The sequence below is a fragment of the Daphnia pulicaria genome, chromosome 6 (genome assembly GCF_021234035.1).
Source record: "Daphnia pulicaria isolate SC F1-1A chromosome 6, SC_F0-13Bv2, whole genome shotgun sequence".
In the NCBI taxonomy this organism is placed as follows: Eukaryota; Metazoa; Arthropoda; class Branchiopoda; order Diplostraca; family Daphniidae; genus Daphnia; species Daphnia pulicaria.
In genome coordinates this window covers 5,625,768-5,637,663 of record NC_060918.1, presented here as the reverse complement: position 1 = coordinate 5,637,663, position 11,896 = coordinate 5,625,768, and the positions used below count along the sequence as shown (strand labels likewise).

The following is an 11,896-nucleotide window of genomic DNA, read 5'->3' as shown; positions in this document are numbered from 1 at the left end:
TAGCTATTACTCAGATGGGCAGGATGGTGGCGCCACGAGGCGACGTCTTGTGATATCTAGAATAGCAAATCGTCAAATTGAAGCAGATGCGGAATCAATGGAATGATTTAAATAATGAAATGTTTGTAAATAATTTATTAGATAAAGGAACAGGGCTCAAAATACAGAAATTAAATCAACTGGGCTAGGCTGCGTGCTAACGTGCATAAATAAAAAATCGGCCAACACAGAAGTCCCTTAAATCAAGTTAAATCAAGAGCCAAAAATGTCCTTAAAATTAAGTATAGGTTTGTTTGATTGATAGCCTACCTGAAGATGAGAAGTGGAAAATAAAAAAAAATAGATTTATATAGGCTTTATTTCAACCCAATTTTTAAAGCCCTTCTGACCAGACTTCGCCAGCCTTGCCTGCCTTTCTAGCGAAAGGTCACTGAATATGCGCCATATAGGCTATACGGATCAAGTGTCTAGAATCTTTTTTTACATTATAGTTCGCTTTATCCCTTTAGGATTACTGAAGGTCTACCGCCCTTTATTGGTAATTCCAATATCGTGGAATATTCCCGTCGACTCGATGTGCAGAACGTCCCCGGAATTAACCACTCGTATGAATTTCAAATCTCCCGGACTTACCCCTTAACCTATATTCAATCACGACCACTAGATGCCATGATATATTTTTATTTCTTATACCAGCCGATAGAGGATTAAGGTTGAGGCAGGGAGACTCGCCAAGTAAATAGTAAAGCAAAGTTCCCACTTCTTTCCAATACACCAAGCCGAGAGGGTATCTGAATTTCCCCTAACTCAAAGCAAACCTCCAACTATAAAAAAGCTAGCTATCCCTTGCGAGAATTTTTATTGGAAAATATATTTTTTGATCTTTCTATTTCTTATTATATCTATACTATACTATTGTTATATCTATACTTAATAATTCTACTCTCATATCCTTTCGTGGTGGCATCCACAACACCACAGATCTCAATCATCCAAGACTTAAAGGGTAGGGTATACTTGGGATAGGGTTGACGCCCTTTCGGTGTGAACAGATTCTTTGTATGGGACAGTTTTTGTAGTGATTACCTTGTTTAACTTTTGTGTAAAAGGTTTTTTTTGTTTATTTATCGGAATTCGGACTTTTTAAAATTTTCAAATGCCATTCGGAATTCTTCTACCACCTTCCACTGAAATCTTCAGAGATTCGAAGTCTCATTTTCAATATCAGCAAGTAGGGAATTTAACTCGCGTCTTTTTTTTTGGGGGGGGGGAGGTGTTCGGACGCACTTGTGCTTGGTTCCATTGTAATAACCCTTCTATCAATAGAATCTATAAAGACGTCAAAGTCAGAGCGGGGGAGACAAGCAAGGGAGACAGACCGTAGTAAGACACCAAGGCTTCAGTTAAAGGAACTAGAAGAAGGAAAGAAAAGATAACATTAACAATTTGAACAAGAATAATCACCCTTCCTTCAACAGTCCAATACAGCTACTCAAAGACATAACGAGGGAGACAAGTAAGAGATACTAACTAAATAAAAGGCCTCAAGGCTTCAGTTAACAGCAACTAGAAGACAGAAAGAAACGATTATATTCACAATTCAAACCCAAATCATCCACGTCCCCTCTACAATCCAATACCTGTAGTCAATATTGTAAGTTTTTAGTTTAAATAAATAAAGCTTAACAGCCAGATAATACCTGAGATACCTTGTGTTCGCTGTCGTATCCCCTTGGACCTGTCACCCGTGGAGGTAATTCAAGGCAAATATATTGTTTGAAAAAATTTTCCGTAAATGTTTTAATCCTTTCCGGTAAATCGCGGTTGTCAATTCTATTTCGCCACTCTTCGTCATCTTCGACTAAATTTTGTGACAATCTCAGGTGTAGCAATTGGTGTAGCAATTTTAATGGGACGACCTCTAGCTCTAGCTTTAGCTGGAGTTTGTGTAACCAGCGAGCCGTTGTCTAGACTCTGAAAATAAAAAGAAAACTTTTAGTGTCAGATAAACATGAAAAGACTACGAAATTGACTGCTTTAGCGAAATTCACTCGAGACGCCTTTGATATCTTAGAATTGTTTCTCTCGTCACTTTTGCGTTTGTTGCAGTCGATTTCAGAGTGATCATAATTTCTGCAGTATTCACATTGGGGTCTGGGTGGCCAGCTTCCTCATTGATTCTTCTTGTACACGTCGATTCTGAATGATTAAATTGTCCACAAAATTCACATTCTTCCCATTTTCTCTCTCGGTCTACGCTGTCTAGATGTCTATACGGGTCATAAACCTTCCTGGTCTGGCTGAAAGAAGAGCTTCTGTCTTCTGTTGATTGTATCTCTGAATCGGGTGATGCAGTTGAGCTACTGTTCCTGTGTTGTTCATTCATCAGTTTAGTGATGAGCTGCGGTATTGTTTTATCAGTTTCAGGAAGATTGTCCCACACTGTTATGACGTGCCTGAATTTGGTTGGAAGGGTTGACACAATTTTGGTCATGATCTGAGATTGTGTCATTGGACTGTTGAGATCTTCGAGTTGCTGGGCAAGACTTTCCGCTGCTGTGATGTGCGACATCATGTTATTTCCTTCGACATATTGTTGGTAAAAGAAACGTGCCTGCTAAACATGTGTGTTTGCTGAGGCGTTTTGAAAATATTGAGCTGCAAGTTTAGTCCAAATGGCATAAGCAGTTTTGCAGTTGGCAAACGCCTGTTGTTCTTTAGGAGTGATGGTGGACATAAGGATCACTCTGGCGTCGGTGTCTTTTTTCTTCCATTTTTTAATATCTTTTAAGTTTATGATGCTTCCGGAAACCATGTGAGGTTAAGAGTTCCTTAGATCTTTCCTGAGAGGATAAAGTTATGATTAGTACGATCTGATAATGATTGAACATGATTCATTTTCAGTGTAGTATAGCGATTAGTACGATCTGATAATGATTAACATGATTCATTTCAGTGAAGTTACTTCAACGATTATTTCGAGTAACTCATGTTGCAAACATCGGCGCATTCGCCATATGTTTCCAAGCTTAAGTGTATTTTACTTAAAAATTTCTAAAAAATTCAAATATGTCAATTATTATTTGAAACTTGCACAAACGATAGACTACATAGTCGTGTTTTACATTTGGCCAATTTTCTAATTTTTTAATGATACGCTGATTTTTGCCGATTTTTAAATTAAATGTTGATTTTTCTTCTCACGTCGCGTGGAGCGTATCCTGCCCCGGGGGAAGAATAGTAGAGGGAAAACTGCCGGACCCCTTTGTTCTCCCCTATTCTCTTCCCTCTATTCTTCCCCTGGGCTAGGATTTCGTCCCTGCGCCACGAAAATTGATCGGCATCGTTTCTTTAAGAAATCACTTAAATGCGCGCAAGGTGGAGAGGTTAGGTTAGGTAGCCATAAACGAATTGCCCTGCGCGGTTATTACTGTTTTTCGCGTGAATTCGCGCACAGAAAATTTTTTCGACAGGCATTTCAGTAAAAAAGACAAACACGAAGAGGAACCTGCCGCTAGGACTCCCACTCGACCAAAATCGATTGGAAAATGGTCCAATCGATCGGATAATTATATAAAACATCATTATCGATTTCCAATGGACTAGAATTTTTTTTAATCGATTTTAATCGATTGATTAATTTTTTTATCGATTAAAGTCGATTAAAATCGATTAAAATAAATAAAATAAAAAAGCGTTAAATTCGATTATAATCGACTATTATCGAGTAAAATCGACTATAATCGATTAAAATCGACTATAATCGATTAAAATCGACTATAATCGATTAAAATCGACTATAATCGATTAAAATCGACTATTATAATTGAATCGAATTATTGCGAGCCCGAAGGGCGAAGCTAATAATCGCATACGCAGAAAAAAAAAGCCATGTCACTTTGTCTGTATGTATGTATGTAACGCTCCATAGCTCGGGCCTTTTACGACACATTTCAGACTTTTTGGTCTTAAAAATTACACAAAAAATATGCGGTGCGACCAGAACAAAAATAATTCCATTTACTTAATTATTTCTCCCGTAATTAATGAAAAACTGCTCAAATATATGTTTAACGACTGGTGACATCTAGCGGTTGCGACTACAACTTTTTCACTTAATGACTGGTGACATCTTGCGGTGGCGACTACAACTTTTTCACCTTAGGTTTAAAATCCACTTTCCATTCTTAGCGTGCTTGTCATTTACTTATCTTGTTAAGTTTAAAATAATGTGTTAAGTTTGAAATTATTTCTTTCTTGTCGAATATTTTTTATTGAAATATATTCGTTATGGATGGTTAAACATGATTAAAAACCACCAGATGTCCATAGCATCGCCGTGATGACGCAATCTTTGATGACCCAACCATGACGCAATAACCAGATTTGTATTTAAGTTTTGCAGTTATTAAACTTAAAGATGGTTATTTTTAATTTCAATTATTGAACTTTATTTGTAAAAATTTGAAAATATGAGTTGAGCAAACTAAACGTAAATAACTTGCAAGGATATTGGACTGTGACAGAAAAAACCCGTTTTAAAACCAAAAAGTCTGTGAAGAACAGTGTGAATAAGTCCGACTTAACAATAACCCCTGAATTTGTCATTTAAGACAGTTTTCAACTGGCTTACGACTATCCCTTCGCGGCGAGCTGATAAGCTTGCTTTTCTATCTTAATTCTTAAAATTCATTGTTTAGTAACTAATTACGACAACTTTGTAATGTTAAAAAGATATTAGCTTAGCTCTTAATTATGTTGAAAGTAGTCGGTTGCATAACTATCGCTAGAACGTTGTAAAAATTCACAATAATATTTCACACAAAATCAGAAGAATGAGTGAGATTCATGCACTTAGGGTGTTATCAACAAAACTTAGCTTTACAATAACAATTTAATCCGATTTGGCAATTTCCGATGTTAAATTAAAGGAAACCGTTTTCAAAAACAGATGATTTGGGGCCGTTCACATACTACGTAATGGATTTTGGCGGATTTTTACCCCCCTCCCTCCCCCTTGTAGTAGACTGAAGTGTCCAGGCTGACTTCCCCCCCTTGAAATTACGTAGTAGTTCGCTCGACCCCCCCTAAAAAATATAGGCCTTTATATATTTCGAAACTCAATTATTTTATTTCTGTATTTAAAAAGTAAGCATTCTTTGTATCATTTTTGGCAGAGACATATTGAAAATTAACGATGCAAAGTATTTTTCTGGCTTCCAGATTACACTTTTTAACGGATTAATACAATTATTAAACAGAAACATTTCCCCATGGACTAGCATAATGATCATCAATAGAGAAAATGGGCATTAAGGGAATTGAAGTATTGTTTGCTTCCACTGGATATCCAGGAATTCGGCCTGACAAGTCTAGTTCATTTTCCTCAATCCATTCGGCGTCTTCCGGACCATTTTTACTGTTAGCAATTATTACCATCAATTCTCTTTGACGCCTAGCTGCAATACGAATAGGTCTTTTATACCGTGACAAGACATGCAATAATGGATCTATTATGACCATTTTTTTATGGAATATAGTGGCTCTAACAGCAACAAAAATAAATTTTATAAGAAAAATACTATTTTAGAAAATCGGTCGATTAATCGATTAATTTTTCTTCCAATCTAATGGATAATATTTTTAAAAAATCTAATCGATTATGCGTCGATTGGATAATTTTGCCATCGATTATAATCGAATGATTAATTGCGAGCCCGAAGGGCGAAGCTAATAATCGCATACGCAGAAGAAAAAAAGCCATGTCACTTTGTCTGTATGTATGTATGTAACGCTCCATAGCTCGGGCTTTTTACGACACATTTCAGACTTTTTGGTCTTAAAAATTACACAAAAAATATGCGGTGCGACCAGAACAAAAAGAATTTCATTTACTTAATTAGTTCTCCTGTAATTAATGAAAAACTGTTAAAATAATTGTTTTACGACTAGTGGCATCTGGCGGTTGCGACTACAACTTTTTCATTCTAAGATTTAAAAAATCACCACCAGATGTCTATAGCATTGCCGTGATGACGCAATCTTTGATGACCCAACCTTGACGCAACAACCAGATTTGCATTTTTGTTTTGTAGTTATTTGACTAAAAGATCGTTATTTTAAAATTCAATTATTGAACTTTATGTGTAAAAACTGAAAATATGAGTTGATCAAACCAAACGTAAATAACTTGCAAGGATATTGAACTGTGTCAGAAAAATCCCGTTTGTGATGAAGTCGAATAAAGAGAGAGAGAGTAGAGTGCGGCTCGGATCAGTGTATTGGGACGACCAATGCTCTGTGAAGAGCAGACAGAGACTGAGTGGGAGTCAGAGTGACAGAGAAATAGGGAGGGGGTCCTCTCCTATATATAGAGCCGATGGGTGCCGTGTTGCCAGATGGCATATCATCACACGCCCCTTTCAATGAGCAAAGATAACACAGCATAGTTAACTTTGCTCTTTAAGATGTTAAAGAAACATGCACCAACTGGTAACACACAATACACACATAACCATGAATAAGTAAACATGCGAATGAGATTGGTGTCAATGTGTCTTCTCGGCTGGGAAAAAAAATGATGTTCCGGTTGGCGGAGGTGGTTGACCGACGTGGGAAGGTTGGAGCTGCAATACCAGCGGCCAGTTTTGGCGTCGATGGGCGGCGTCGTCGTTGTGTCGGTTGTTACCGCGTCCACGGAGAAGAATGATGATGGTGTTGTTGTCATCAATGTCGGGAGGGTCCATGGTGAGAAAACAGCCAGGCGATAAGAGGATCGTCGTTTGGTTCCAACTTCAAAATTCGACGCGAGGTGGCGCCAAGTGCTGGATGAAATATGGAAGCGTCGGGAGGCTGCTCACGAAAATTAAACTTCCGCCACGTAAACTACAACTTGGTGGGGGTGCTGTACGCACAAACGGACCAAAAAAAAATAACTGTGATGGGGTGGGTGTGTCGATGAAAACACGAGTCACACTGTTGTGCTGTACGCACGAACATAAAACAAAAACAAACTGCTTGTCACGTGGGAGATGTGTCGAAAAACGAGTCACACAAATCATGCTGTATGCACAATTAAATGTACGCCATGTGATGAGGGTGTGGGTGCGTGGAAGAGAACGAGTCGCACCGTTCGTGCTGTATGCACAATGAGAACCAAATCCGTCCGTCACGTGGGGGATGCGTCGCAAAAACGAGTCACATCGATAGCGCTGTATGCACTACTAACTGTTCAACACGCGTTCGGGGATGTTCAGGGGTAGTAGATTTAAGTACGGCACACTTGAGCGTAATGATTGGGCTTACCACATCGTTTACACTTTCTACCTTGGGCCGGGCAGGCCGTCAAGGGTTTACATCGCGATTTTGAGCCACAGTTCCAGCAGCCCGTAAACTTGTCGAAGTCCAATTCACTGTCACCTTCGGGCGGTTTGTCCGTTTCACGAGGTGGTGGTCGGTCCGACATCTGCTTAGATCGCCTGTAGTTTGAAGTAGTGCCTTGGATCGCTGCTGCGTCTCCGGTCTTCAAGTTTTTTGATTGCTTGTTGGAGGCTTCAGCTGTCCGAATAATAGTCAGCGCTTGATCCAGCGATAAAGTCGCCCCTTGTTCAAGGAGTTTCACTCGCACTTCATCACTTTCAACGCCGAATATAAGTTGGCCTAAAATACGAGTTTTTTCACAATTCGCACAACAATCCGTCGCGAATTCACATTTCCGAGCTAAGTCCCGCAACTCACACAACCAATCGTCTGCTGATTGTTGCACGCCTTGTGTCTTTGCCGCGAACTGTTGGCGCCACACGTGGCGGTTGCGGCCGGCATTGCAACGAGTACGGAGGTGGTCGATGATGACCGTGTGGTTGTCAAGCTGCGTGTCGGTTAAGCCCATGGAGAGAACCGCTTGGAGTGTGTCGGTTGACAGGCACGATAGCAGCGTGTGAGCCTTGTATACGGCCCGCTGACCTGCGTCCAGCGCCGAATCAATCGTCGACAGGCTGAGAAAAATCGTCCATTTCTTGTGCCATAATTCAAACGAGTCCTTGTATTCATCTAAGTCAAAAGGTGGAGGTTTACCATACGGCTTAAAAGCCGGATTCGCCATGTTGTGGTAATTGCTCCAAAGCCAGTCAATGTCAAGCACACTATTTTCGTTCTCCAGCTTGAAGAGAGAAAAATAAAACACAAAATGGATGCTTGTTGCTGGCCACTAACACTGTAACGTGGGAACAAAAACTCAAACTGCACTGCTCAGTGGCCCATCAATCACGATAGCTACCATGACAAGAACCAACGAAAGCATGGCGAAAAAATGTTCAAAAAACTGCCCAATGGCCAATAAATCACGATCGCTATCATGAAACAGGCCAACGTGAGCGAGAAATTCGACTCCAATTAACAGTTAAATGTCGGATGCTTTAGATGAACACGGATGCACGAATGTCTTCATCCGATCAAATCGAAACAATGGCGGGCAAAAAATGTTAGGCCACACAATACTCACTAGTCAACTGGGTAGTGCCGTGCGCAGCCATGCGGTCGTGACGAAACTGTCGTGACAACACAAAAACTGCAGTTCACACACACTCTGGTCGGGAAATTAACGCCAATAAATTGTCACAATAAATTGCACGATGAATGTACCTTTACTGAAACGACCCTACCAACTGCGCCATGTGATGAAGTCGAATAAAGAGAGAGAGAGTAGAGTGCGGCTCGGATCAGTGTATTGGGACGACCAATGCTCTGTGAAGAGCAGACAGAGACTGAGTGGGAGTCAGAGTGACAGAGAAATAGGGAGGGGGTCCTCTCCTATATATAGAGCCGATGGGTGCCGTGTTGCCAGATGGCATATCATCACACCGTTTTAAGACCAAAAAGTCTGTGAAAAAAAGCGTGAATTGTGAATAAGTCCGACTTAACAATAGGCCCTGAATTTGTCATTTAAGACAGTTTTCAACTGGCTTACGACTATCCCTTCGCGGCGAGCTGATAAGCTTGCTTTTCTATCTTTAATCGATTATCGGCAAATCGAGTGAGAGCCCTACCGGTCCCCACACCGGCACCTCCTGGTTGAACTTGTTATTAGCTGCAAATTCTCAATTTTAGTTACCGAAAAATCCGCCGCATAAATTTGGAGATTTTTAGGCTAAATCAGAGCTATAGAATACTGGTAGCGCCACTCGGCCACTGTCATGTTAACTCCTCCTCTCGGAAATTTTATCTGGGGCTGAAGCCAAGTTTACGAATCGATAGTGAAAATCGGAGCTAAGATATCGATCTCGCTCTTTGCAATTCCTCCACTTTTCCCTCCATTCCTATTCCCCAGTTCTCCAGACACCCGCCGTGGCGCTTATAGCTAAGGAGCAGGGCAGGCAAGCAGGCTTCACTTCCAGAGAAAAAAAACAATGGAAGGGCTCGCGCTCGCCACATGATTGGTGGTACGTACCAGCATGGTGTATTAGTATGGTGGGGGAACTTATGGTTGGAATCGGCTATCTCGGCTGAAGCCAGTGATCGCACCTGATCAGCGCTGCCTGGTGGACAATTGGGTGAACTATGAGCTATAAATGGTCTGAAAATTTTTGAAGTCCGATTGCACATTGCTTGTGTACTTATAAAGCTATAAAATCGTAAAAAAGAGTCAAAAACAGCAATTAAGTATTATTTTTCAAGCTTTAACTATTTTAAAATTAATATAAAAAAATATGAAAAAAAAATAAGTCTCGACTATCGGAATCGAACCTTAATTCTTAGGAGTCGCAGACCGGGACTTTAGCCATTGTGACAACCACCTGATATCAAATTCCGTAAATTTTAAAAAGATATACTATTTTTCAGACGAATTTACAAAAGAAATTAGTATCTTGGTTCATAGAGGGCACCAAAGAAGTGCGACCAGCCCTGCAATTGGCTGTTAAGAATTTTGACTTTTCCACTAAGCTCCGCCTCTTGTCCGGGAACTGGCTTCATTCGAGATAGCCGATTCCAACCATAAGTTCCCCCACCATACTAATACACCATGGTACCAGTGTCCAGTATTCTATAGCTCTGGGCTAATGCAAGCTACGCCAAATAATAAAGAAAGAGTCCCTGGCCTTTAATTATAGTGGGCTGTGACGCCTATGAGTAAACAAATAAAACGTAAGCAAGTAAAAGTGGTAAAACGGGTATTATAATTGACACAAAAATTGACATGACATGTGAAATCATCTCATTAAATTATGTCTAACAACATCGAAGACAAGCTAAAGGAATATCGTCGCCGTAAAGAGGCAGAAGTTAAGTTGTCACATCGTAAATCAATATGGGAAAGACTTTTCCCAGAAAAGTTAAGAAGTCCAAATGAAAACGTCACTGTTGCTCGCGAAATTGCCGGGAATGTTTTAGACTGTGACCAAAATCAAGCATCCATAGTAAATCACGCAGAAGAGCCAGAGTTAAAGAGTAGTTCTAATCAAGGACCAAAAATAGCACAAAAGCCTTATTCTCGGAGAAAAACAGAATCAACTGAATCACTCAAACAGGTAAAAGTAACATTAATGCAGGTTTAAATATGAAGTTTGACTAAAAATATTTTATATCTTAAACAAGTTTAGGTTCCACATAGTAAACAATCAAGTTCTCTGCTGCACAATCAGACTACTCCTCATGAAATAAGTAGTAATGATAGAGAATTCAAATGGTTTCTTTATTTTCTGAAAATAGTACTGTGGATTGTACTTTATTTGCTTTGTTTGGAGCTGGAATTTGGTGCAGTTTATATTATTTTCTCTGCCTTCTATCTAATATTTACCAACTTTCGAAATGGACAAAGAAAGTCATGGGAACCAAGTGCATATTCAGTTTTTAATCCTGGGTGTGAAGCAATTGATGGTACATTGAAACCAGAGCAATTTGAAAAGGAAATTCGATACGGTTTTTAAATTTATCCTGTATGTTTTTTTTTTTACACTGATTTGAGGGATTCTGCTACATGGAAATATGTGTCATCATGTTATTAAAGCAAAATAAATTTATGTTGTGTCATGCAATAAAGTAAGTTCAGTTAGTTGGTAGAAAATACTGGTAGAATATTTAAGTAAGATAACAGTCACCATTAAAAATTCATTTTTGTAAATTTGAAGTATTTTTGCAAACATTGGAAACGTATAATAAGCGTCGAAATTCTTTAGGTTGAAAGGGTCTTTAAATGAAAAGATTTTAGACCTTTAGAATTTGTAAATTCTATTTGAGCTCGTCTTATGCCGTTGGGGGGGGGGGGGGGGGGGGCTGGATTTATGCTACCGCATTGTCCGCATATTTAAAAAAGTTCATACGGGGAATTACACCCATTTTCAGTTCACCTACTGTATGAAATTTCGCCTCTTTCAAAAGCTCGTCAAATCTTGCGCCAGCATAAGCATAACCACTTTATTGTTTCCCAGATGTTTCAACCGTTAGGTAAATGTATGATATTTTTTAATTATCTCGGAGAATATTAGGCCTACAACTAGATAACTGCGAAGAAGACTGAAGTTCATTTGAACGCAGTGAAACAGATGATGCCAAAGTAAGTAAGCCGCAGCCGCAGCATCAACGCTTATCGTGTTTACTCCATAAAACTTCTCCAGAGAACCCAAAAATGTGTAGATAATGTAAATGGTGTCGAAGGAATTAAATGACAATTTAAAATAAGAATGTGCTCATAAAAGCGTTATGATGTTTGTATCCGGCTATCCGCCAGAAAACATAATTGAAAAATACATATTTCATTTGAAAAGAGGATATAAAAGAAGATTATAAACAAATTATATTTACAAATTATTGTCTTACTATAAGACAGGAAATTCCAAGTTAATAAAGTCACTTGATGCTTTTCGGTATGTTACAGCCATAGCACAACCCTATAAGAAATTGC

General features: G+C 39.3%; 1 protein-coding gene across 1 annotated transcript; it reads left to right on the top strand.

Moving 5' to 3' along the window:
* The first annotated feature begins 10,029 nt into the window (after positions 1–10,029).
* Positions 10,030–11,758, top strand: LOC124343497 (SAYSvFN domain-containing protein 1-like). The gene is made up of 2 exons (XM_046796824.1): positions 10,030–10,523; positions 10,596–11,758. The coding sequence occupies exons 1-2, from the start codon at positions 10,221–10,223 to the stop codon at positions 10,920–10,922; spliced, it is 630 nt and encodes a 209-aa protein (XP_046652780.1). The 5' UTR covers positions 10,030–10,220; the 3' UTR covers positions 10,923–11,758.
* Positions 11,759–11,896: the final 138 nt, after the last annotated feature.

Bases quoted from the DNA above. Each gene is read 5' to 3' on its own strand.
- LOC124343497 (XM_046796824.1), top strand. From the start codon at position 10,221: ATGTCTAACAACATCGAAGACAAGCTAAAGGAATATCGTCGCCGTAAA. The intron at 10,524-10,595 runs GTAAAAGTAACA...AAACAAGTTTAG, and splicing joins CAACTGAATCACTCAAACAG to GTTCCACATAGTAAACAATC.